A 24,166-nucleotide genomic window follows, 5' to 3' on the forward strand; every position below is an offset into this window, starting at 1 on the left:
GATGCTATGTATGGATGTGCTGTACTTCGTACTGTACGCAATGGAGAGTGTGCTGCTTTACGTACGAATGGGTGATCAGAATGAATGGTGCATGTAATTAAATGTCAGAGTTATGTACAATGTGAACCCGGGCAGATTTGCGTTATCCTACAGTAGGACTACCGCTGAATTGCTGCCACCACAGCCTCAACCGTCACCTGGATCACGTCACACCCAGCCGCCGATTACCTTGCAGCCAGAGAGGGACCAAACATGTGCGGTTGAATACGTCTGTTCAGAATGGCTCCTTGCTCATACATGTTTTCCTCTCCCCCCTCTGTCGCCTGCACTGGACCGGACCACGGGCTGGGTGTCACAGACGTAATATATATGTATATATATATATATATATAACGTTTATTTAACTAGGCAAGTACACGCTTGATGACAACGGACGACGAGGAGCGACTGCCAAATGATTCTCAACAAAAGGAGGAACCAACTGGGCAGATGAGCAACCGACAAAGGGTGGTGGCAGTGACTATCTTGGACAATCCTCCAGTAGCATGGATATTATCGCTGGGACTGAGTTTCGTTTGTGATTGTGTACACCTGAGATTTTGGAAGTAAAAACCGCCAACATTTTAAGCCGTGTCTGTGCGGTGGCCTGGGATCTAGAACATGAACTAAAGAGCAATGCAAGTCACTTTCTCTTCCTGCCTGACAGTTAAGAAGAAACATTTTGTTAAGTATTTTGTGTGTGTAGACTGTCTCCCATTATGTTCTTTCTTCCTTATTTCAGTGGCATTTCTGTTTCCCAACTCTCCCCAGTGAGACTTTCAATGTGTCTTGGTGGGCGTGGATGATTAGCTTGTGTGGTTTGATTGTCAGGGGGTGTAAAAAGCCACCAGGAGAAGTCAGTCAGTCAGTGATACACAAACTACACTAGGACGCATCGGCTGTTAGAGACAACACAACCTGGAAGTTGCCCAACTGACAAGGTAGTCCATGTAGTTCCTCTCAGGTCTGTCTGGTGACGTGATGCACATGAATCTGTTTTCCATGCTAGTACTCCTGTTCTGTTCTAGCGGGAGTCACCATGGTGAGTCTCACCCTCTTTCACTTTCACAAGCAGCTTTCTCTCAGCGTTGTCTCAGACGACTACTAAAAGCAAATGGGGGAGATAGTAACAGCAAAGCTACTGCCATATACAGTGGGTGTCATAAGTATTTTGATCACATTTTGTTGCTCCAAAGTGGGATTTAAATGAATTTAACTGTGATTATTGCACACCTGGATTCTGCAAGATTTGCCCATTATTCTTTTCAAAATTCTTTAAGCTCTGTCAAGGTGTTGGGGATCATGGCTAGACAGCAATTTAAGTCTTGACATAGATTTAAGTCAAAACTGTGACTTGGCCACTCTGGAAATTAGCTGTCTTCTTGGTAAGCAACTCCGGTGTAGATTTGGCCTTGTGTTGTAGTTTATTTTAATTCCTCTCCCAGTGTCTGGTGTAAAGCAGACTGAATCAGGTTTTCTTCTAGGATTTTGCCTGTGCTTGGTGTATCTTTTTATTCTGAAAAACTCCCCAGGCTTTGCCGATGTCAAGCATACTCATACCATGATGCAGCCACCACCATGCTTGAAAATATGGAGGCAGTTACTCAGTGAAGTGTTGTGTTGGATTGCCCCAAATATAAGGCTTTGCATTTAGGCCAAAATGTTTACTTCAGTGCCTTGTTGCATACAGAATGCATGTTTTGGAATATTTTATATATATTTTTTCACTCTGTCATTTAGGTCATTGTTGTGGAGTAACTACAATGTTGTTGATCCATCCTCAGTTAATTCCCTTCACAGCCATTGAACTCTGTAGCTGTTTTAAAATCACCAATGACCTCATGGTGACATTTCTGAGCAGTTTCCTTCCTATTCTGCAACTCAGTTAAGAAGGATGACTGCCTTTGTGGTGTCTGGGTGGTTTAGGACGTCATCCACAGTATCATTATTCATTTGACTATATTCATTGTCTGATTTGTTATTGTTACCCATCTACCAATACTGCCCTTCTTTGAGGCTTTCGAAAAGCTGCCCTAGTTAGCGAGGTAACTTTGGTCAACTCTGAGTAACTCGGGATAACCGGTCATAAGAAAGTGACTGACCTTTTAGACAGATACATTTCTATGGCAACGAATCCTTCAGAACTAACCTGCTCCGGGACAGGCAAACTTACAGCTAACTCCACATACCCTGAATGAAATGACTTGGCCGTGAGTTGAGGACCAATTAAATCAGATTCCAAATATTGCGTCATCATCCCCTTCATTTGAAGTAGACGACTTATTAAATATTTTATTAATCAAATGATGTTTTGTGTTAAAAAATAGTCATGTAAAAATAAATCACACATTTATTAATGACAGAATGCATTTTAAACTTCACACAATGTAAACACTTCTGCTGAATTTGCAAGATAACTTTTCTTTCATTTAGATATCGGCATAAATTAAAATGTGTCACTGACTCGCCCATGGATTGATGTTTCAGCATTGTCTCAATGAAGAGTCAGCGTTCGACTAGCCATGTACGCACAGTTACACGGCTGCTAGAGTTAGCAGCAGGCAGATTAGCAATATCCCCCGTCATAGTACGGATGAAGCCTAACCTGGAATGTGAACTTAACTGAAGTTGGTTAGCTTTAGAAACGCTTTTGTAGATCTAGCTTGCTTTGCAGGATACCCCTCAGGTCTTTGTAGTTGAATCTGTTGTTGAAATTCAAAACTGAGGTACCTTAACAGATTTTGTATGTATGGGGGACAGAGCAAGGGGTACTCATTCAAAATGGACAGTCAGCCCATGTCACTTATGTGATTTGTTAAGCTAAATGTTACTCCTGAACTAGATTAGGCGTGCCTAAACGAAAGGTTGAATACTTTTGCAACAACTATATTTTAGTTATTACATTTTTATTAATTTGTTAACTTTTGTAGAATTTTCTTTTCACTTTGACATTCAAGTATTTTGTGTAGCTCAATAACAAAAAAATCACAACTTAATACATTTCAATCACACTTTGTCGCACAAATACTTATGATACCCACTGTATGGGGACAGCTGACTGGTGACATTCTGTTGTTCAGGTTGCTTTCAGTTTTGATTGGACTAGGACATTTTTTTAGGAATTCAGTCGAGGTCTCAACTTACTGTTGAGAGTTGGAATAGTAGAATTCACAAGACACAATTTTTTTATTTGATTGTGCATCAGCAGTTTTTATCTTGTCAGTCACTGACAGCCCATGTCAGCAATTATGTCATGTACTGTCATGTTGTCTTGTCTCTGTCCTTTCCCTTCACCCTGTCTCCCTCTGCTGGTCGTGTTAGGTTACCTTTTCTCCCCCGCTTTCCCCCAGCTGTCCCTTGTCTCCTCTAACTACCCATTCACCCCGTTCCCCACCTGTTCCCTTTTTTCCCTCTGATTAGGTCCCAATATCTCTCTCTGTTTCTGCTCCTGTCCTTGTCGGATTCTTGTTTGTTTGTGTCATTCATGCCTGAACCAGACTGTCGTCATGTTTGCTGTAACCTTGTCTTGTCCTGTCGGAATCTGCCGGTCCATCTGAGCCTACCTATGTTTGGTAATTAAAGAAGCTCTGTTTAAGTTGATTCGCTTTTGGGTCCTCATTCACGCACCGTAACAAATTATTTAATTGATTGGTAAATTGGTCTAGCCAGCTATCTAAACTTGTAGTAATCATGGTGGAATTACCGACCCGGGGGCCCCATTGATTTTGTTAGTCACTCTCACTTAGATATGTTATAAAACAAACTGCAAACATTTCTCTCCACCCTATGGCAAAATGTGTAGGATGGCAGGCTTTAAAACTGAACATTTTTCTCTCCGCCCCATGTCCAAACGAGTGGAACTGCATGAAATAATTCATAAAATTGCTATATCTTCTCTTCGCCCCATGGTAAAATGTGTTGAATTGCTTCCATCTTGCTTTATAAAAGTACAACATTTTCTCTACGCCCCATTGCAAAATGTGTAGAATTTCAGGAAATTCTCTAAAAGGTCCGGCTCTGATTGCATGTGTGGGTATGCAGACCCGCAAGCCACTGCGGCCCCTCATGATGAGTTCACATATTTTGTGGCCCCCGCCCCATCAAAGTTTCCCATCCCTGACTTAGCTAGACTATATCTGTCACGTTCTGACCATAGTTCTGTTATTTTATTATTTGTTTTAGTATGGTCAAGGTGTGAGTTGGGGTGGGTAGTCTATGTTTGTTTTTCTATGTTGGGGTTTTGTGTTCAGCCTAGTATGGTTCTCAATCAGAGGCAGGTGTCGTTAGTTGTAGGTAGCCTGGGTTTCACTTTTGGTTTGTGGGTGTTTGTTTCTGTGTGAGTGTTTGGGCCACACGGTACTGTTTCGATTTTCGTTTTGTTCACATCATTTATTGTTTTGTATTTCAGTTTTCAGTTCGTTTCAAATAAATCATCATGAACATTTACCACGCTGCGCCTTGGTCCGATCCTTCTTCCACCTCTGAATGCCGTTACAATATCTTATCTAATATGAAAAAAGTCGATATATCAAATTAGATAGTTGACTTCAAAGGTCATAGTTGTTTGTGGAGTTTGGTGACAAAAGAACGACCACACCAAATGAACTTGATTGTATAATAATACATTTTGTTTACGCCTTTCAAGATACCAAAGGACATAGAATAAAAAGTAACAAACTTAAACATGACATTTCTAAAAGCCAAGTACAATAGAAAAAGTACCATGGCACCCACATTTTATTTTTAATAGCTTAATTAGAGTATAGGCCTGTCACAGCATTTGATTTTTTATCTAATGTATCCAAATGTGGAGCACTTATCTACATTTTAAGAGAAGTTGATACTGTGCGTATTTCTCTTCAATGGCGCATGAAGCTTGGACTAAATTATATTTAGTAAATGATCTAAAGACATGGGCGTGACAAGTTGTTTCAAGTGTTCTGGCTTGTGTATATGCTTAGCCTTCAAGTTGTAAATGGGAGGGTACCAGTGTACTTGATGGTTCTAAATAAGTGCAGGAAGTGGCCTTGTGTTCACTGCAAATCATTGATGTTAAGAAGAGAGAGCAGTTTACTTCTGCAGGACTCAATGGGTAAGCACAATATTCAAATAAACATCATTTAGCTGCTGATGGTGTTAATAGTCTGTTTAATGGATAGATCTATGAACAGGGTTTTTTCTTGTGCTGTATATTTCAAATCTGTGAATTGTTATTGTTTAGTACTCATGGATCACTTATGAGAGGCCATGCTAATACCATACGCTAACCTCCTGTGCTACCAGCTATGTCCTTTAGCAAGCTTTGATATTTGGTCTACACATAGGATGTTGATCAAAGGACACTAGAAAGTAAGAAAGTAGTTTGTGGTATTAATGTGTAATAACCATTTTTTTATGTATTACACAAGGTTGATATACTGTATTACTCTCAGATGCACGTGATTTGGATGCACATTGTAGAATACAGAATACATGTAGAATGTAGAATACATGGTGTTCTGCCTATAGGTCATAGTGGCACTCTCAGGATATTTGTCCGTGACGGTGTGACCCTTTTCATTGTTCCATGGTACTGAGGGGTGGAAAGTCCCTCCAACAGCCAGCACACTGTCTGTGACCCTGTGGGCTGAGAGGCTGAATGTATGAGGGCGTCGTCCAATCAGCCGCTCCGCCTCAGAGAGCAGGAAGTAGCTTCTCAGTCACGTCAGCCAATGTGGATAGTGGGCCGCGAGACGAGGCCCTCCGGAAATGTGCCGCTGGGTCTCAGCATTCAGGCAGCACCTCAGACGGACAGCCCCACCAGGCTCTACCAGGAGTATCTATCTCTATTTATCAGTATAGTAGCACACTCTGTCTGTCCCTGTCTTCTGTACGTCCGTCTGTCTCCTCAACCTGTCGGAAATAACATGGTAGCGAGGACTGCCTTGCACCACCCATGGCTGTGTCAGTGAGAAAAAAGAAGTTTGCCATTGGGAGCAAGCCCAGCGTGAGAATGTGTTGGGAACGGGATTTCATGTAAGTGTGAGGCATAAGACTTTCCTACTTACTCAGTTTTTGTATATTTGGTGATGCAGTGAAAGAGAAAGACTTGAAGTCAGGTGCCAGTGAGATCATTCATGACAAGTAGCCCTACCAGTGTGGAAGAGGATGGCTATCATGGTTTCAACTATCAATCTTTCTCACCAATGACTGTATGATGGTCAACAAACACTGATATGTCATCAATTGAACTGCTGGACAGCTTATTTTATTGGTAGTTATAAAGCAAAGGTGTTTGCAACTGTTTAAATACAGTCATATTGAAAATCCTGTTTACAGGAAACTAATTTGCGCTCAAGGGCACTCCCATTCGTGAACACACACTTTTACTTGATCATATTCAGGAAACTAAAAGGGACGCATCCCCTAAACTAAAGCTCTTAGTCCTGAATCTAAACTAAAGCTCTTAGTCCTAAATCTAAACTAAAGCTCTTAGTCCTAAATCTAAACTAAAGCTCTTAGTCCTAAATCTAAACTAAAGCTCTTAGTCCTAAATCTAAACTAAAGCTCTTAGTCCTGAATCTAAACTAAAGCTCTTAGTCCTAAATCTAAACTAAAGCTCTTAGTCCTAAATCTAAACTAAAGCTCTTAGTCCTAAATCTAAACTAAAGCTCTTAGTCCTGAATCTAAACTAAAGCTCTTAGTCCTAAATCTAAACTAAAGCTCTTAGTCCTGAATCTAAACTAAAGCTCTTAGTCCTAAATCTAAACTAAAGCTCTTAGTCCTAAATCTAAACTAAAGCTCTTAGTCCTAAATCTAAACTAAAGCTCTTAGTCCTGAATCTCTAATGAGAGGAGCTGGTGCTTGTTTTGTCATGTTGGTGCTTTTCTACAGTATTTATTATTCTGGGCACGCACTGCCTCCCTCTTTCTTTCCTCATATTATTCAACTGTGTGAAGTCCTGTCTACTTCCTGTAGAGAGGCCATGCTCATATTAGGTGACAGGAAGTGATGCGGGGGAAAGCCAAGCTCCCCCAAAAAGCAGAATGAGGTTGTTGCTGCTACAGGATGGCCTACCATGAGTGAATGCTGAAAGAAATGCACATACTATGTTTAGTCGGAAACTTTGTTGACCAGGGGAACAGAAACCCATTCATCTGTGAATTTTTTTTATTTTTAAAGGCCCAGTGTTGTCAATGTAATTGTCCTTTGTTTTATATATATTTCCACACTATGAGGTTGGAATAATACTGTGAAAATGATGATAATGCCCTTTTAGTGTAAGACCTGTTTTGAAAAGACCGCCTGAAAGTTCAACCTGTTTTGGTGGGATGGAATTTCAGGCCTGCCTGGTGTCCTCACCAATAAGAAAGAGTTACACACCTCTCTGCCAATAACAGCAGTTTTCCCCTCCCCACTCAGAACATTCCCAGACGGTCCTAGGAATATAATTGTTTCTATTTTAGTTTCTTTTTGACCAATTTATTTGAAAACAATCACAGTGAGGTACTTAATAATTACCCAGAAATGATTTGCTATTGAGATAAAAACAGCTTCATTGGATCCTTCAGAACAGAAACTCATCATGTTCCCTACATGGCCTTGCTTACTCCACTTCCTCTGTGGAGAAGGCCTACACCTTTAGACTGTCCAACAGCTGTGAGTGTTGTACACCTGTGAGACTATGCTCATCAACGTTCTTCCGACTGTGGTGGAACCAGCTGCTATTAGTTTTTTCACTAACAACTGAGCAGACATCTGCAAAACAAGAGATATAATCATGAGGTTGAACTTGGCAATATTGTGATGGGAAATGTATGTCAAAGGTTATGATACAGTTAATGATGCTGATCTTTCGCTCGCTGTCCCTGTTATGCTGAGTAGTCATTCAGAGAATGTGTTTTCCCAACACCTTTGTGGTTGTTTCCATTTTAATGTGTAGATCAGGAAGGAAGGAGTAGTGTAAAGTCTACCAAACACTTTCGTGAAAAGGGCAAAATCATAGTTGCATGGGTGAGAGCACACTGTGAATCGTTCACACTGTATTTTTGAAAAACAGTTTCATTTAGTTTTTCCTCTAGAAACATGGGTTGTGATGAGTAGTTTGCCGGTAGATTGTTCCAGGCAGCAGTAGGAAGTAGGTTTGAATAATTACCTGGTATTTTATACTTGCCACTCCTGTTTACATCTGAGTTCCTGGCAAAAAAAGAGTTTTCTAATCCTAATTAACATCTCTGTCTCACTAAGCAGTGAGGTTAGAGAGTTCAGAACCCATTCAAGGTGACTGTGGATTTGGACCCTATAAAATGATACTTTGAGATTTTTTCCCCAGAGTCAGATGAACTTGTGGATACCATTTTTATGTATCTGTGTCCAGTATGAATGAAGTCAAAGGTAGTTTTGCGAGCTAATGCTTACTAGCGTTAGCGCATTGACTGGAAGTCTATGGGTATCTGCTAGCATGCTAAAGTATCCATTTTATTAAGTTTGCTTTGTTGATTATTACTGACGACAAATACATCTGAATATTGTAATACGCCATAGCTCTGAAAATGCATTTCTCTCACTTATTATATATAAGATGTGGTTAACTGCAATGAGTTAGCTGTAATGGAAATGATTCACACAAAGAGACCATTCTGTTCATGCAGTCCTCCATTGTTAATCAGAGAGTAAAGTTCCTAATTTAATCTCTCTTTCCCCTTTACAACCACAAGTATCCCAACACCAAAAATAGCCAGAACATGCAGTTAGGTTGGTGGAATGAATCAGTCCGTAGGTCCCATGCCTTTTGAACAGAGGTTATTGCTTCCCAGTGGAAACAACACAAACATCAAAAGGTGGCTGCAGGACAGATAAATGCTGCCGTTGTCCTTTCAAGTCCCCTTGAAGCAGAGGCCACAAACAGGTCAGAAATTACCAAGCCACCCAACTGAGTCCACCCAACTGAGTCCACCCAACTGAGTCCAACGTCAATCTGCTTGCCTCGTCACAGTTCAATGTAGATGCTTAAGATACGTTGCATAAACACATTTAAACATGAAAGCAGTTGCAGAAATAGTTCATACTTTTCTCTAATCCAGGAATCAGACTAAACTACATTCCTGCATCCTTATTGAATCTCCCTGCCTGGCTGTTTCCTCCTGTAGAGAGTTAAATTACCCCTGACTGACTCTGGGGAGAGATGCAGATTACCCCTGACTGACTCTGGGGAGAAATGCAGATTCCCCATGCTTCATTTCCATCCTTATCTAACAGTCAGATCTTGCACCCCTGCACCCGTCCCTTGGATGTCAACGGAAGCCCCTCTCCCCTCCTCTGGTGCTTCCTTGCTAGTATATTTGTCCTTGTGGGTCTGGAGGCTGCTGGTTTCCCTGTACTCCCTCTCAGAAGGCAGGCAGCCATCGTCAGGGCAAGGAAAGGCAAGGCAGGCACAGTGGGCGGCAAGGCAGGAAGCACACAACACAGGGTGCAATCAACAGCTCTGAAAGGGCATGAGGCACATTCCAGGGGAAACGTCTAGTTTCCTGTCCGCTTGTCCGGTTCAGGGTTAAGATTTGAGACTGCAGGTTTTCTGTCTGTATTAGGGTTTTAGAGATTTAGAGGAGAGTGTGGTGTGTGTCTCTCTGAGTCTGCCTTAGCGCGCCCTCTCTGTGTCTCAGTCTGATTTAAAAGTTAACAGAGTCAGAGTGGTGTGGTTCTCTCATTGGGTTTATTCATGGAACTCCTCAGGGAGAGCTCAGCAGTTCAGACCCTCAGGAGGCGAATGAGCAGGAGGTAAGCGGCTGATGGGGCACGTTTCCCAGGCATTATGACTATGGTTTAGATTGGGTGGCAGACCTATTGGCTGGGGTGCTTGTTTCTTTGTTTCTATATCTATGTAGGATTGATGTGGTGTCATGGTTGATGGAACTTAATGAATACAAATTGCAGTGAAATGTTTGCTGTCTTGTGAGTTTGAAGTGGAGAGAAAGTTGCTGGGTCAGGATATGTAAGATGTTTTCTAGGACTGAGCCATTATGATATGTTTATTTTATTATGTTGATATGGTCTGAATCCTCAAGTCTTCAAGTGCTTCTTGCTCATGATGTGTTGCTGTTTTTGTACAATCAGATTCAGAGTTCACTGTGGTCTTATTGAACAATGCAGCTGCTGAGAGAATAATTTAGCGTTGCATCTCAGAAATGTCAATTTAAATGAACATATACGAACCCATACGTTCAGCCCACTACCAGCTCTGGGATATGTACTGTGGTGTATGATGTGTTATTTCTCCCTCTTTGTACCCTCAGAAACATGACTTCAGCAGAGATCTCCTGGCCCATCCCCATGAGGGCCATCGGGGCCCAGAACCTGCTCACCATGCCAGGGGGTGTGTGCCACTCTGGGTATGTGCACAAGAAAGGAGGGAGCCAGTTCAGCCTTATGAAGTGTGAGTAGCCCTACAGTACATAACATTACATACATGCATACAAACATTACATACATGCATACATGCATACATACATACATACATACATACAGTGCCTTGCGAAAGTATTCGGCCCCCTTGAACTTTGCGACCTTTTGCCACATTTCAGGCTTCAAACATAAAGATATAAAACTTTTTAACAAATCAAAAACTGAAAAATTGGGCGTGCAAAACTATTCAGCCCCTTTACTTTCAGTGCAGCAAACTCTCTCCAGAAGTTCAGTGAGGATCTCTGAATGATCCAATGTTGACCTAAATGACTAATTTCAGGTGATAAATACAATCCACCTGTGTGTAATCAAGTCTCCGTATAAATGCACCTGCACTGTGATAGTCTCAGAGGTCCGTTAAAAGCGCAGAGAGCATCATGAAGAACAAGGAACACACCAGGCAGGTCCGAGATACTGTTGTGAAGAAGTTTAAAGCCGGATTTGGATACAAAAAGATTTCCCAAGCTTTAAACATCCCAAGGAGCACTGTGCAAGCGATAATATTGAAATGGAAGGAGTATCAGACCACTGCAAATCTACCAAGACCTGGCCGTCCCTCTAAACTTTCAGCTCATACAAGGAGAAGACTGATCAGAGATGCAGCCAAGAGGCCCATGATCACTCTGGATGAACTGCAGAGATCTACAGCTGAGGTGGGAGACTCTGTCCATAGGACAACAATCAGTCGTATATTGCACAAATCTGGCCTTTATGGAAGAGCGGCAAGAAGAAAGCCATTTCTTAAAGATATCCATAAAAAGTGTCGTTTAAAGTTTGCCACAAGCCACCTGGGAGACACACCAAACATGTGGAAGAAGGTGCTCTGGTCAGATGAAACCAAAATTGAACTTTTTGGCAACAATGCAAAACATTATGTTTGGCATAAAAGCAACACAGCTCATCACCCTGAACACACCATCCCCACTGTCAAACATGGTGGTGGCAGCATCATGGTTTGGGCCTGCTTTTCTTCAGCAGGGACAGGGAAGATGGTTAAAATTGATGGGAAGATGGATGGAGCCAAATACAGGACCATTCTGGAAGAAAACCTGATGGAGTCTGCAAAAGACCTGAGACTGGGACGGAGATTTGTCTTCCAACAAGACAATGATCCAAAACATAAAGCAAAATCTACAATGGAATGGTTCAAAAATAAACATATCCAGGTGTTAGAATGGCCAAGTCAAAGTCCAGACCTAAATCCAATCGAGAATCTGTGGAAAGAACTGAAAACTGCTGTTCACAAATGCTCTCCATCCAACCTCACTGAGCTCGAGCTGTTTTGCAAGGAGGAATGGGAAAAAATGTCAGTCTCTCGATGTGCAAAACTGCTAGAGACATACCCCAAGCAACTTACAGCTGTAATCGCAGCAAAAGGTGGCGCTACAAAGTATTAACTTAAGGGGGCTGAATAATTTTGCACGCCCAATTTTTCAGTTTTTGATTTATTAAAAAGGGTTTGAAGTATCCAATAAATGTCGTTCCACTTCATGATTGTGTCCCACTTGTTGTTGATTCTTCACAAAAAAATACAGTTTTATATCTTTATGTTTGAAGCCTGAAATGTGGCAAAAGGTCGCAAAGTTCAAAGGGGCCGAATACTTTCGCAAGGCACTGTACATGCATACATACATACATACATACATACATGCATACAAACATTACATACATACATACATACATACATACATACATACATACATACATACATACATACATACATACATGCATACAAACATTACATACATACATACATACATACATACATACATACATACATACATACATACATTACATGGCTCATTAATGTTTACTGTACCAAGGGATTCTGACAAAGGTCTGAGATGAGTGGCATTGCATACTTCCATCTCAACACAACGTTTATTTCACCAGTCCTGGAGCAGGGTTGGAGAGTCATCAAATTAGGAAGAACATATTTGCTTTTACGCCTGGCTTATTTGTGAGACCTTTCTTTGTGTTTTCTTTCGTTCTGCAATCTTACAGGGCCTCTTCGCTACTTAATCATCCACAAGGGATGTGTGTATTACTTCAAGAGCAGCACCAGTCCTGCACCGCAAGGAGCTTTCTCTCTCAATGGCTACAACAGGTCAGTGTTCACTATTGTGTCCTTCTTTATGCACAGAAGTACATGAATTTGAATAGGCTCGGCAAAACATGTTGGCATTCTCACATAGGCCTACATATGATTATTAATGTTTAAATACAGCTGGTATTGTCAGTTGCAATTAGTTTGTTATGCTGAGAAATCCTGATGAGATGAGAAAGTCTGCTGACAATGAAAGCATTTCTCAATGTGCTGTTCTTTCCCACCTGGACAAAAGGAACACCTACGTGAGAATGCTGTTCATTGACTATAGCTCAGCATTCAATATCATAGTGCCCTCCAAGCTCATAACTAAGCGAAGGACCCTGTGACTGAACACCTCCCTCTGCCACTGGATCCTGGACTTCATGACAGGCCGACACCCCAGGTGGTGAGGGTAAGCAACAACACATCCGCAACGCTGGCCCTCAACACGGGGGCCCCCCAAGGGTGCGTGCTTAGTCCTCTCCTGTACTCCCTGTTTACCCTTTGACTGCGTGGCTACGCACAACTCCAAAACCATCATTAAGTTTGCAGAGGACACAACGGTGGTAGGCCTGATCACCGACGACGATGAGACAGCCTATAGGGAGGAGGTCAGAGACTTGGCAGTGGTGCCAGGACAACAACCTCCCCCTCAACGTCAGCAAGACAAAGGAGCTGATCGTGAACTAGGGGCCGAGCATGTCCCCATTCACATCGATAGGGCTGTAGTGGAGCGGGCCGAGAGCTTCAAGTTCTTCGGTGTCCACATCACTAAGGTCCTATCATGGTCCAAACGCACCAACACAGTCGCGAAAAGGGCACGACAACATCTCTTCCCCCTCAAGAGGCTGAAAAGATTTGGAATGGGTCCTCAGATCCTACAAAAGTTCTACAGCTGCACCATTGAGAGCATCTTGACTGGCTGCATCACTGCTTGGTATGGCAACTGCTTGGCATCAGAACTCAAGGCGCTACAGAGGCGCTACATCACTGGGCTCCCTGCCATCCAGGACCTCTATACAAGGCGGTGTCAGAGGAAGGCCCTAAGAATTTTAAAAGACTCCAGCCACCCAGGTCATAGACTGGAGCACCATGTCTGGGACCAAAAGGTTCCTGAACAGCTTCTACCCCCAAGCCATAAGACTGCTGAACAGTAAATCACATGGTTACCCTGAGTATTTGCATTGACCTCCTTTTTATTTGCACTGACTCTGTTGCACCAGCTCTATGCACACTTACTGGACTCTACCCACATACTCACTGGACTCTACCCACACACTCACTGGACTCTACCCACACACTCACTGGACTCTACCCACACACTTACTGGACTCTACTTACACACTCACTGGACTCTACCCACACACTTACTGGACTCTACCCACACACTCACTGCACTCTACCCACACACTCACTGGACTCTACCCACACACTTACTGGACTCTACCCACATACTCACTGGACTCTACCCACACACTCACTGGACTCTACCCACACACTTACTGGACTCTACCCACACACTTACTGGACTCTACCCACACACTCACTGGACTCTACCCACACACTCACTGGACTCTACTTACACACTCACTGGACTCTACCCACCCACTCACTGGACTCTACCCACCCACTCACTGGACTCTACCCACACACTTACTGGACTCTACCCACATACTCACTGGACTCTACCCACACACTCACTGGACTCTACCCACACACTTACTGGACTCTACCCACACACTTACTGGACTCTACCCACACACTTACTGGATTCTACCCACATACTCACTGGACTCTACTTACACACTCACTGGACTCTACCCACACACTTACTGGACTCTACCCACACACTCACTGGACTCTACCCACACACTCACTGGACTCTACCCACACACTCACTGGACTCTTGATGTGCCACTTCCTGCTGAATGAGATCATCTCTATAAAGGTTTTAGAGGTTTTGCTTACGATTACCAAACACTCGTCATATCAATTCGTCAAGTCACAAGCCAATAATGGAGACGGCAATGTTCAACCATCTCTTTTCCATATTTGTTTGACATTTGGAAAGTTAAAGTGGCTATTGAAGTAGGCTCTATCATATCCTGTGGTGTTTTCATTGAGTTCCTCCCTCTAACGAGTCCTTCCCTATAGAGGTATGCTGCAATTCCATGGTGGTAACTGTGTAATTACATGTCTGGAATCTCCTCTCCCTGCTGAGGCTGAGTATAAATAGAGCTTTAATACAGCTGTGCAGCTCTAGCACACTGAAACATGGCCAGGCCTATTCAGCTCACACAGCATACTGTATGTGGCATAGGAGGCATGATATGTTATTACAGCAATTATGTGATGAAAACGGTAATACATTAATAAACCAATGACACAGTTGCCAGAAGGTTTCACCGACAAAATGTGAAATTGGATTGGTCAGAGTGAGGGGGCTTGTACTTTATGTATATACCCTGAGTGTACAAAACATTAAGAACACCTTTCTAATGTTGAGTTGCAGCCCCCCCACTCCGATGCGTCCCACAGTTGTCAAGTTTGCTGGATGCCCTTTGGGTGGTGAGCCATTATTTATACACACGGGAAACTATTGAACATGAAAAATGGAGCAGCGTTGCAGTTCTTTGCACAAACAGGGTGGCACCTACTACCATACCTCATTCAAAGGCACTTAAATATTTTGTCTTGCCCATTCACTCTGTGAACGGCACACATACACGATCCATGTCTCAGTTGTCTCAAGGCTTAAGAAACCATCTTAAACCTGTCTCTTCCCCTTCATCTACACTGATTGAAGTGGATTTAACAAATGACATCAATAAGAGATCATAGCTTTCACCTGGATTCACCTGGTCAGTCTGTCATGGAAAGAGCAGGTGTTCTTAATGTTTTGTGCACTCAGTGTATACTGTATTTGTTTCATAAATGTAAGCTACTTATGTAGTGTTCTTTAATGTGTGGTTTCAGTTTCTATTCCTCTCGTTGGCAGGGTGATGAGGGCAGCAGAAGAGACCACCTCCAGTAACGTGTTTCCCTTCAAAATTGTCCACTTCAGTAAGAAGCACCGTACATGGTACTTCTCAGCAGCCAGTGAGGATGAGAGAAGGGTGAGGGGCACTACATACAGATTAAGAACCTCTCACATTCCTAGTAACAGTACATATATATATGTGTGTGTGTGTACCAGTCAAAAGTTTGGACACACCTACTCATTCAAGGGTTTTCTTTATTTGTATTATTTTCTACATTGTAGAATAATAGTGAAGACATCAAAACTATGAAATACAGTGCCTTGCGAAAGTATTCGGCACCCTTGAACTTTGCGACCTTTTGCCACATTTCAGGCTTCAAACATAAAGATATAAAACTGTATTTTTTTGTGAAGAATCAACAACAAGTGGGACACTTGTAGGGCAGGGTAGCCTAGTGGTTAGAGCGTTGGACTAGTAACCGGAAGGTTGTGAGTTCAAACCCCCGAGCTGACAAGGTACAAATCTGTCGTTCTGCCCCTGAACAGGCAGTTAACCCACTGTTCCTAGGCTGTCATTGAAAATAAGAATTTGTTCTTAACTGACTTGCTTAGTTAAATAAAGGAAAAATAAAAAAAAACAATCATGAAGTGGAACGACATTTATTGGATATTTCAAACTTTTTTAACAAATAAAAAACTGAAAAATTGGGCGTGCACGGTTATTTATTCATCTGGCAAGTCAAGTTATTCATCACTGATCTCAACAAACCATTTCTGTATGGACCTCGAATTGTGCACGTGGCCATTGTCATGCTCAAACAGGAAAGGGCCTTCCCCAAACTGTTGCCACAAAGTTGGAATCGCAGAATTGTTTTGAATGTCATTGTACCCTGTAGCGTAAAGATTTCCTAGCCTGAACCATAAACAGCCCCAGACCATTATTCCTCCTCCACCAAACTTTATAGTTGGCACTATGCATTGGGGTATGTAGCGTTCTCCTGGCATCCGCCAAACACAGATTTGTCCGTCGGCTTGCCAGATGGTGAAGCGTGAGTCATCACTATATATATTCCATGGCTGCTTGGCCATGGAAACCCATTTCATGAAGCTCCCAAAGAACAGTTGTGCTGACGCTGCTTCCAGAGGCAGTTTGGAACCCAGTAGTGAGTGTTACAACCGAGGACAGGTTGAGCTTGTGTGAGCTTGTGGCCTACCACTTTGCGGCTGAGCCGTTGTTGCTCCTAGATGTTTCCACTTCACAATAACAGCACTTACAGTTGTCCGGGGGGCAGCTCTAGCAGTTCAGAAATTAGATGAACTGAGGTGGCATCTAATGATGGTGCCACATTGAAAGTCACTGAGCTCTTCAGCGAGGCTATTCTAATGTCAATGTTTGTCTATGGAGATTGCATGGCTGTGTGCTCGATTTTATACACCTTTCAGCAACTGATCTGGCTGAAATAGCCGAATCCACTAATTTGAAGGGGTGTCCACATACTTTTGATTATATAGTGTATATACACACATAGTGAAATGTATGCACTCACTACTTACTGTAAGTTGCTCTGGATAAGAGCATCTGTGAAATGAATAAAATGTCAAATGTAAATGTATTAATCACAATGTAATACTGATTTATTTTTGTCTACTGAAAGAAATGGATGCGAAATCTGCGGAAAGAAATTGATCACTACAATGACAGAAGGGATTCACATGTTTCAAGGTAAGTCAACACAACCCTTCCTTCACACAATCATATCATCTGTGGTTACTTCCTTTTTCTGATAAATAGTAGACAGTTTGGCTGCATGCATGCTCTGATTGACTTTCTGAGCCTGTAGGTTTTATCTTCTAGATTAATATACAGTGTAAGCTCTTGCTGTTTTATAACAAGTATGCATGGGAGTCAATGAATACATGATTAGTGAATTTATTAAATACAAGGTGATTAATTTAGTCCTCTCTTTGTCCTTAGTAGACAATAACAATACTCTGTTGCCATAGTGACTCCGAATCTGATGCAGACAGCTTCTATGGATCGATCGAGCGCCCCATGGACATAACCCATACCATAGATGACCCAGAAGGCAGTAAGACATACTACTCACTTCTGAAGCAATATGGCTCAGTTTCACAACACTTGTTTCATACAATTAACTCTGTGCACTAACAATGATGTAATTTTCATGTCTAGATTACATGTTAGAGGATGAAGACGACGATGAGGATGACTATGAAAAACCAGATAGCCCACCAACACCTACAGGTAGGCCTACAGAATAGTAAATGTCTTTGAGTTTGATGCTGTCTTTGATGTGGCTGGTGCTATAACTGTGATAAACTGCCCTTGATGGGATTGGCATGTCATCACAATTCAAACTAATGGCCCCATCTTTTATGGCTAAATGATAACTATGCTGAAATAATTTAGAATCATATATTTTTGTCAGTGATTTACTGTATTACAAATGCCCGTTTTCCTGTTTTTTTCTGTCTCTGACTATCGTATTATGCTGCTATTGAAGGAAGGCCAACCGTTCCACCACCATCCTACCCACCTCCTCCAGTCCCATGCCAGTTCATACATGAGTCCATGTCAGGATTCTGCAAAGGTCTCCCCCCTCCTGTGCTTGGCCCCATCAGGAGCCCCACCAGCCCCCTTCCAAAGAAACCGCCAGCGCCCTTACCTCCCCCCAAGCTCGGTGAGGTCAGCCACAACCACCATGGACACAAGAACATCCCAAATAAGGGCCCCCCTCAACCTCCTCCCATCCACCTCAAGCCTAGCCCAGAGAGGAGTGCATGGAGTCCTAAGAGCCCGATCCCCCCTCCCCCTCCCATGGCCAACCTAAAGAAGCAGGCAATGATGGGGCAGATGTCAATCTCCACCATAGCTGGGGGGAAGCATAACGACAGGATGCCCCCTGTTCCAGTGACCATGCAGTCTCCCGCCACCCTGATCATCAGCAGCGACCTGGAAAGGAAAATGGTGCTGCACTCCAGCCCTAGTCCACCGGGTTTTCGTGGCAACAAACCCAGCCACATTCCGGGCATGCCAAACTACTGCCTCAGCTCCAGACCAGCTCCAGATCTCCCACCACAGGCCTTGCCAGCACTGAACCACACCAAGCCTGGACTGTACAAACCACCCCTGGTACCCAAACTTCCATGTCCTGCGGCCAAGCCTAAACCACCTGGAGGGTCAGCACAGTAAGTGTCTCCTTTCAGTTTCCTACAGATACAGGTAATCCCTGTTTCCTTTCATAGAAGAAAACTTTACTTTTTGCTCTGTTGAACTATAATTTGATTTCAAGATTGTTATATTTTACAACACACAGCACAGTTTAAAACCCCCTCTTTCTTCTCAGAAGATCTTCTCCAGATGGACAAAGCTTCCGGACCCCAGTGGACGAGGTGCCTGTCTCTTTAAGAAAGAGCAGGGATCCATCCAAGGACACTGACTATGACTCTGATGAAGACTATGAGAATGTAAGCACCCTCTATATTCTCATTTACATTTTTGCATACAAGTAATTTAGTAGACACTTTTAACCAGAACGACTAGGGTTAAGTACATTGCTCAAGGGCACAGACACATTTTTCACCCAGTCGATTCGAACCAGCGACCTTTCAATTACTGGCCCAACTCATTAAACAATCTTGTACAGTTTACTATAGATTAGTCTCATTGATCAGTGTACTATAGATTAGTCTCATTGATCAGTGGACTACAGATTAGTCTCATTGATCAGTGTACTATAGATTAGTCTCATTGATCAGTGGACTACAGATTAGTCTCATTGATCAGTTTACTATAGATTAGTCTCATTGATCCGTTTACTATAGATTAGACTCATTGATCAGTGGACTACAGATTAGTCTCATTGATCAGAATAATATAGATTAGTCTCATTAATCAGTTTACTATAGATTAGCTCATTGATCAGTGCACTATAGATTAGTCTCATTGATCCGTTTACTATAGATTAGCTCATTGATCAGTGTACTATAGATTAGTCTCATTGATCAGTTTACAATAGATTAGTCTCATTGATCAGTTTACAATAGATTAGTCTCATTGATCAGTGTACTATAGAATAGTTTTGCCCTGCTGACGCAATTCTATCCTTCTAATGTGTCTGTTGTTGTTTTCTTTTCACACATTGTTCCTGACCTCAGATGCAATTACCAGATTCTGTGTTCCTGGACACAACAGAAACAAGCAGTGTTGAAAAGTAAGACACACTTAGTTATTTCTGTACTGAATTTTTGTTGAACACCCTGTTCATTTTTGTGTAATGGTCTTAAGCGCCCACTAGTGTTTCATCACAGTGTGCTCGACCACTTCCTGAAAATCAGGTGTCTGTTTTCTCATGAGAGAAGAGCAGAACACATGTCTGACTGCAGTCAGACTGATGTATTATTAATGTGCTTTAATTGCAGGTTATTTAAGGAAAGCTCCAGAACACCGCAGGACGGTCTCTACTGCTTCAGGAACTCAGGAACAAAAACATCAAAGGTACACCATGCATTTCCATTTCCATTTTAGTCATTTAGCAGTAGCTCTTATCCCGAGTGACTTACTGTTAGTGCATTCATCTTAAGGTAGCTAGGTGGGACAGCTACATATCACAGGCATAGTGAATACACTTTCCTCAATAATGTAGCTATCAGCAAAGTCCGGGGTGTTGTGGTGAGGAGGGGATTGTTTAGATACTCTTTGAAGTGGTAGGGTTTCAGGTGCTTTTCGCACCAACACATGCTGTGATGCATAAACAATGCATTCACCACACATCACACAGTGATAATTAAAAGAAAACTGGTTTAGTGAATAATGTACATTTGTTCTCCTTGAATCAGGTGCTGGTGGTGTGGGATGTGAGTGTGTGCAAGGCCAGAAACTACAGGCTCTTTGAGGAGGTCAGAACCACTGTCTTTACCTTCTCTGTCTACCAGGTCTATTGTCTGACAAAATCAATATTACAATGGAGGATTCCAGTACTATATCTGTCTTGTTTGATGTTCATTTCATTGTGTTTGTTTATGGTTTAGGACTCCCGGCTGTTCCTGGAGTTAGAGATGACATTTCCCTCCCTGTCAGCCCTAGTGGAGCACTACCATAGCCACCCACTACCCAATCACGGCTCTCTGTGTCTGCAGAAGCCATATGGTTACATCGTGCCAAGGTGACCTTACCATGACCCCGTCCTGAGGTCACGGCCTCATCTGCTCATATGAAGTCTCTCCTCTTTGGAGTCTACCATGGTTCTGCCACTGTAATGAACTACAGTAGAAACTTACTACGGCTGAAACACAACCACAGTGCCCACTGTAAAGCAAGGCAGATTGTTGCATCTCTGTAACCGAGCCTGAGTAAATGTTGGAGCGGTTCTGGTGAATATCCTGGCATGGGCAGAGGCGCAACGAGTGCAGATGGTTGCAGTTGTTGAAGAAAATATGGCATATGTGACAATGAGGGCAATGAGCTGTATAGGTCTTCCTGTATGCTCAACTGGAGTGCCACAGGTTTACAGAACACAGTTGTACTATGTGAGGACTACTGCAGGAATAGTGCTATAAAGGTCTGTCATTACACTTGATAGCAGCAGGCAGGTGAACTGCTGTTGTGTGAAGAATACATGTTGGAGCAAGCAAATGTTAAGATTTGTGGGTTGAATGCACATGAATGTCAGAATATTAAGCACTGCTTATGTATCATGCATTGAGGACCAACTTATTCTACAAATCAAGTTGATGAAACGTATCATATTATCTTCAGAAAAAAAATATTATTCAGACCACAACACAAACGCTCTACCTCCATATTTACTCTTTTACCTCTCTGTCTGTCTCTTTCTCTCTACCTGTCTCTGTCCCTTAATCTTTCTCTCTTTACTTCACCATCTCTCTCTCCCTCTCCCTCCCTCCCTCCTCTCCCCTCCCTCCCTCCCTCCCTCCCTCCCTCCCTCCAATGCTTACATAATGATAACTGTGACATATGGTGCACAAAACCAGTGCTATCTATGATCATGTAATCACACTTTAAATGAAACTGCCCACACGTGTAGTATTGCACTGTATAGAATTGTATGTATTGTAAAAATAATTTTGTAAAGTTGTAAATATATTATTTCTGATTATAAGAAAAATATTTTAGAATGGATAACAGCAGAAGGCAGATACATATTCCATTGGGTGGCGCTGTTTGGTGACGCACCATTTAACCATGTCCATGCAATAGTCTTGAGTGTGACTGCATTTATGTTGAAGATGCACTATGTTATTTATCTTTACCATAAACAAAAATATTGTATTTGAAGCTGGTGTACAAAACCAAAAGTACAAGATGCAAAAACGGAACTTAAGAACGGGAAGCATAGAGATAGTGCACATAGAACAGCTTTACCGCTTCTTAGGCTTGCTTTCAATGAGAATGAAAGATCTATGACTCTCATGTCTATGTGAATTTGGTCAGTCACCCAAAAAGTTACATATTGTAGCTTTAAGTCACAAAAAATAATGAACTGAAATGACATCCACATAATTACAATCAGACTTTTTTCAGTAGAGAGTATTTTAGGGGAAATCATGGCTACTATATATTTCTATGTTGTAATCTTGCCTCATCTGTGTGTTATTCTCCAGCCATGAGGACAAGTGCAACAGAATCACACACTGGACACTCACTGATAGTGATGGGCAGATATTAGCTCAGATAAAATCGAATCCACCATTTTTCACCCTCATTTTCATTACCTCCAGCACAATACCAGTGTCTACACATGTGAAAACGGTGCATTTCTACGTTTTGTAGAAACAAATATATAAAGTAAAAAAATGATCACTCTGGCTAGAGACATGTTTTTCTAACTTTTAAACCTACCCTGTGATGTCATAGACAACCGTCTAAAAAAATATATAGCAATACATGTATTTTGTATAGCGCTTTTCATTAGTGTTACCACAAAGCTCTACATAGGCAAAAATAATTATAATAAAATAAATACAATATAAACATCATACATTTAGAATCAAGGCAGGAAATAGCAATTATAAATCCTAAAAAGATGAAGAAAGAGGGACTATAAGAAAGATGTGTTTTAAGGCCCATTTTATAAGTTCAAATTTTAGTACCTTATCATTTTAACTACAGGTCATAGAAACACACTGTTTTAATATATATAGACACTGGTTTGGTGCAGAGATGATGAATATGAGGTTGAAAAGTGGCAGAATTGCACTTTAAGGAATGCTACAGAGGAGCTGGTTCATTAAACATGCATACTAAATAAATCATAATGATATCGTAATTAATATTCAATGTTTTCACATCTTACTCAGTGAGGAGAATTGAGATAATATGACATATTTTTCAGACCTTGACAAGGAAGCCAGAACAAATAGTGCTCTAAATCACTTCTTATGTCTGTCTCTCCTTCTCTCTACCTCCCCTCTCCTCCTCTACTTTGCCACAGCCATATCACCACCAGCATCACCACGTTAGCAGCACAGGATATTAGTGCACTGTTCTTTAACTAGTTCATTAAATGGGAGACAGCAAAGACGAAAACCAATGCAAATGAGAATTTCTGAAGGCAGGATTACTAAGATCCATCATTGTGAATTAATTAACACAGTCTAGAGACAAAACTGCCAGAATTATAGTATCTAATATGTCAAAATCCATTAAATTGAACATTTTTAAAGCTATTTGACAGTGGTAAATTACTCAATAAAATGATATTCGATGTTGAAACTACAGATCTTTTGGTTATGTCTCATAATTCTCTGGTAAAAAAATATATATCACTGTTAGGGTTAGGTGATCATTAACTTGATTAAGAATTGTGCACACAACCATTTCAGTTTATTCAATCTTAGTTAGTACATCCTTTTCCAATCCATACTATTATAGTACTAAACCTGAGTTTACTTGTTTGCTACATTGTAAATATATGTGTTGACATGTAAACATCAAAGTCTGCAAACAACACTAAATCCTGGGTTTACGTTTGCAAACTGCTCTAAATTATGAATTTGTCATTATAGAGAGAGACCCCATGACGATGCACAGTTGTACAGTTAAGTTTTGGGGTGCCTGCAGAATCCAGGACTGAAAGGCTGCATTTACACAGGCAAACCAATTCTGATCTTATCCCCACTAATTGGTCTTTAGACCAAAGCACATGAGATCTTTTCACAACAGATATTTTTCAGAGCTGACCTGATTGGTCAACAGACAAAATGTGTGAAAAAAATACCAGAATTGGGCTGCCTGTCAAAACGCAGCCAAAGTGCCTCCAGCAGTCTTACCAGTACAGCACTACTAGGTCACTAAAGAGCAGGCAAGGTGAAGGAAGATTACTCAGTAGCACACATTTGAGATTTTAGCAGACTATCTTATGCAGAGGGACTTACAGTAACAATTGAGGTTAAGTGCCTTGCTCAAGGGCACATTTTCCACCTAGTCGGCTTGGGGATCCAAACCAGCAACCTTTCGGTTACTGACCCTTAACTGCTAGGCTACTTGCCGCCCACTACTCATGTTAATAAGCAGATGGATAAGAAGCCTAAACTTGTAGCCTAAACACAAGCAGTATAATAGAAGTTGGTCCACA

General features: G+C 41.8%; 1 protein-coding gene across 6 annotated transcripts; it reads left to right on the forward strand.

The window, feature by feature from the left end:
- The first annotated feature begins 504 nt into the window (after positions 1 to 504).
- Positions 505 to 23,309, forward strand: sh3bp2 (SH3-domain binding protein 2). 6 transcript variants are annotated; one of them, XM_021622893.3, is made up of 13 exons: positions 505 to 980; positions 10,311 to 10,450; positions 12,484 to 12,586; positions 15,567 to 15,684; positions 17,204 to 17,271; positions 17,553 to 17,638; positions 17,743 to 17,814; positions 18,074 to 18,758; positions 18,917 to 19,037; positions 19,728 to 19,783; positions 19,992 to 20,067; positions 20,409 to 20,468; positions 20,601 to 23,309. In XM_021622893.3, exons 2-13 carry the CDS (start codon positions 10,315 to 10,317, stop codon positions 20,736 to 20,738), a joined length of 1,719 nt encoding a protein of 572 aa, XP_021478568.3. In that variant the 5' UTR covers positions 505 to 980; positions 10,311 to 10,314; the 3' UTR covers positions 20,739 to 23,309. The 6 variants fall into 6 exon arrangements, with proteins under 6 accessions (XP_021478568.3, XP_036793000.2, XP_021478565.3 ...); XM_036937105.2 differs by having other exon boundaries at positions 950 to 1,081; XM_021622890.3 differs by lacking the exon at positions 505 to 980 and adding an exon at positions 5,054 to 6,054.
- The last annotated feature ends 857 nt before the right edge of the window (positions 23,310 to 24,166 follow it).

This window comes from Oncorhynchus mykiss, chromosome 12 (genome assembly GCF_057628025.1).
Source record: "Oncorhynchus mykiss isolate SJ-2025 chromosome 12, ASM5762802v1, whole genome shotgun sequence".
In the NCBI taxonomy this organism is placed as follows: Eukaryota; Metazoa; Chordata; class Actinopteri; order Salmoniformes; family Salmonidae; genus Oncorhynchus; species Oncorhynchus mykiss.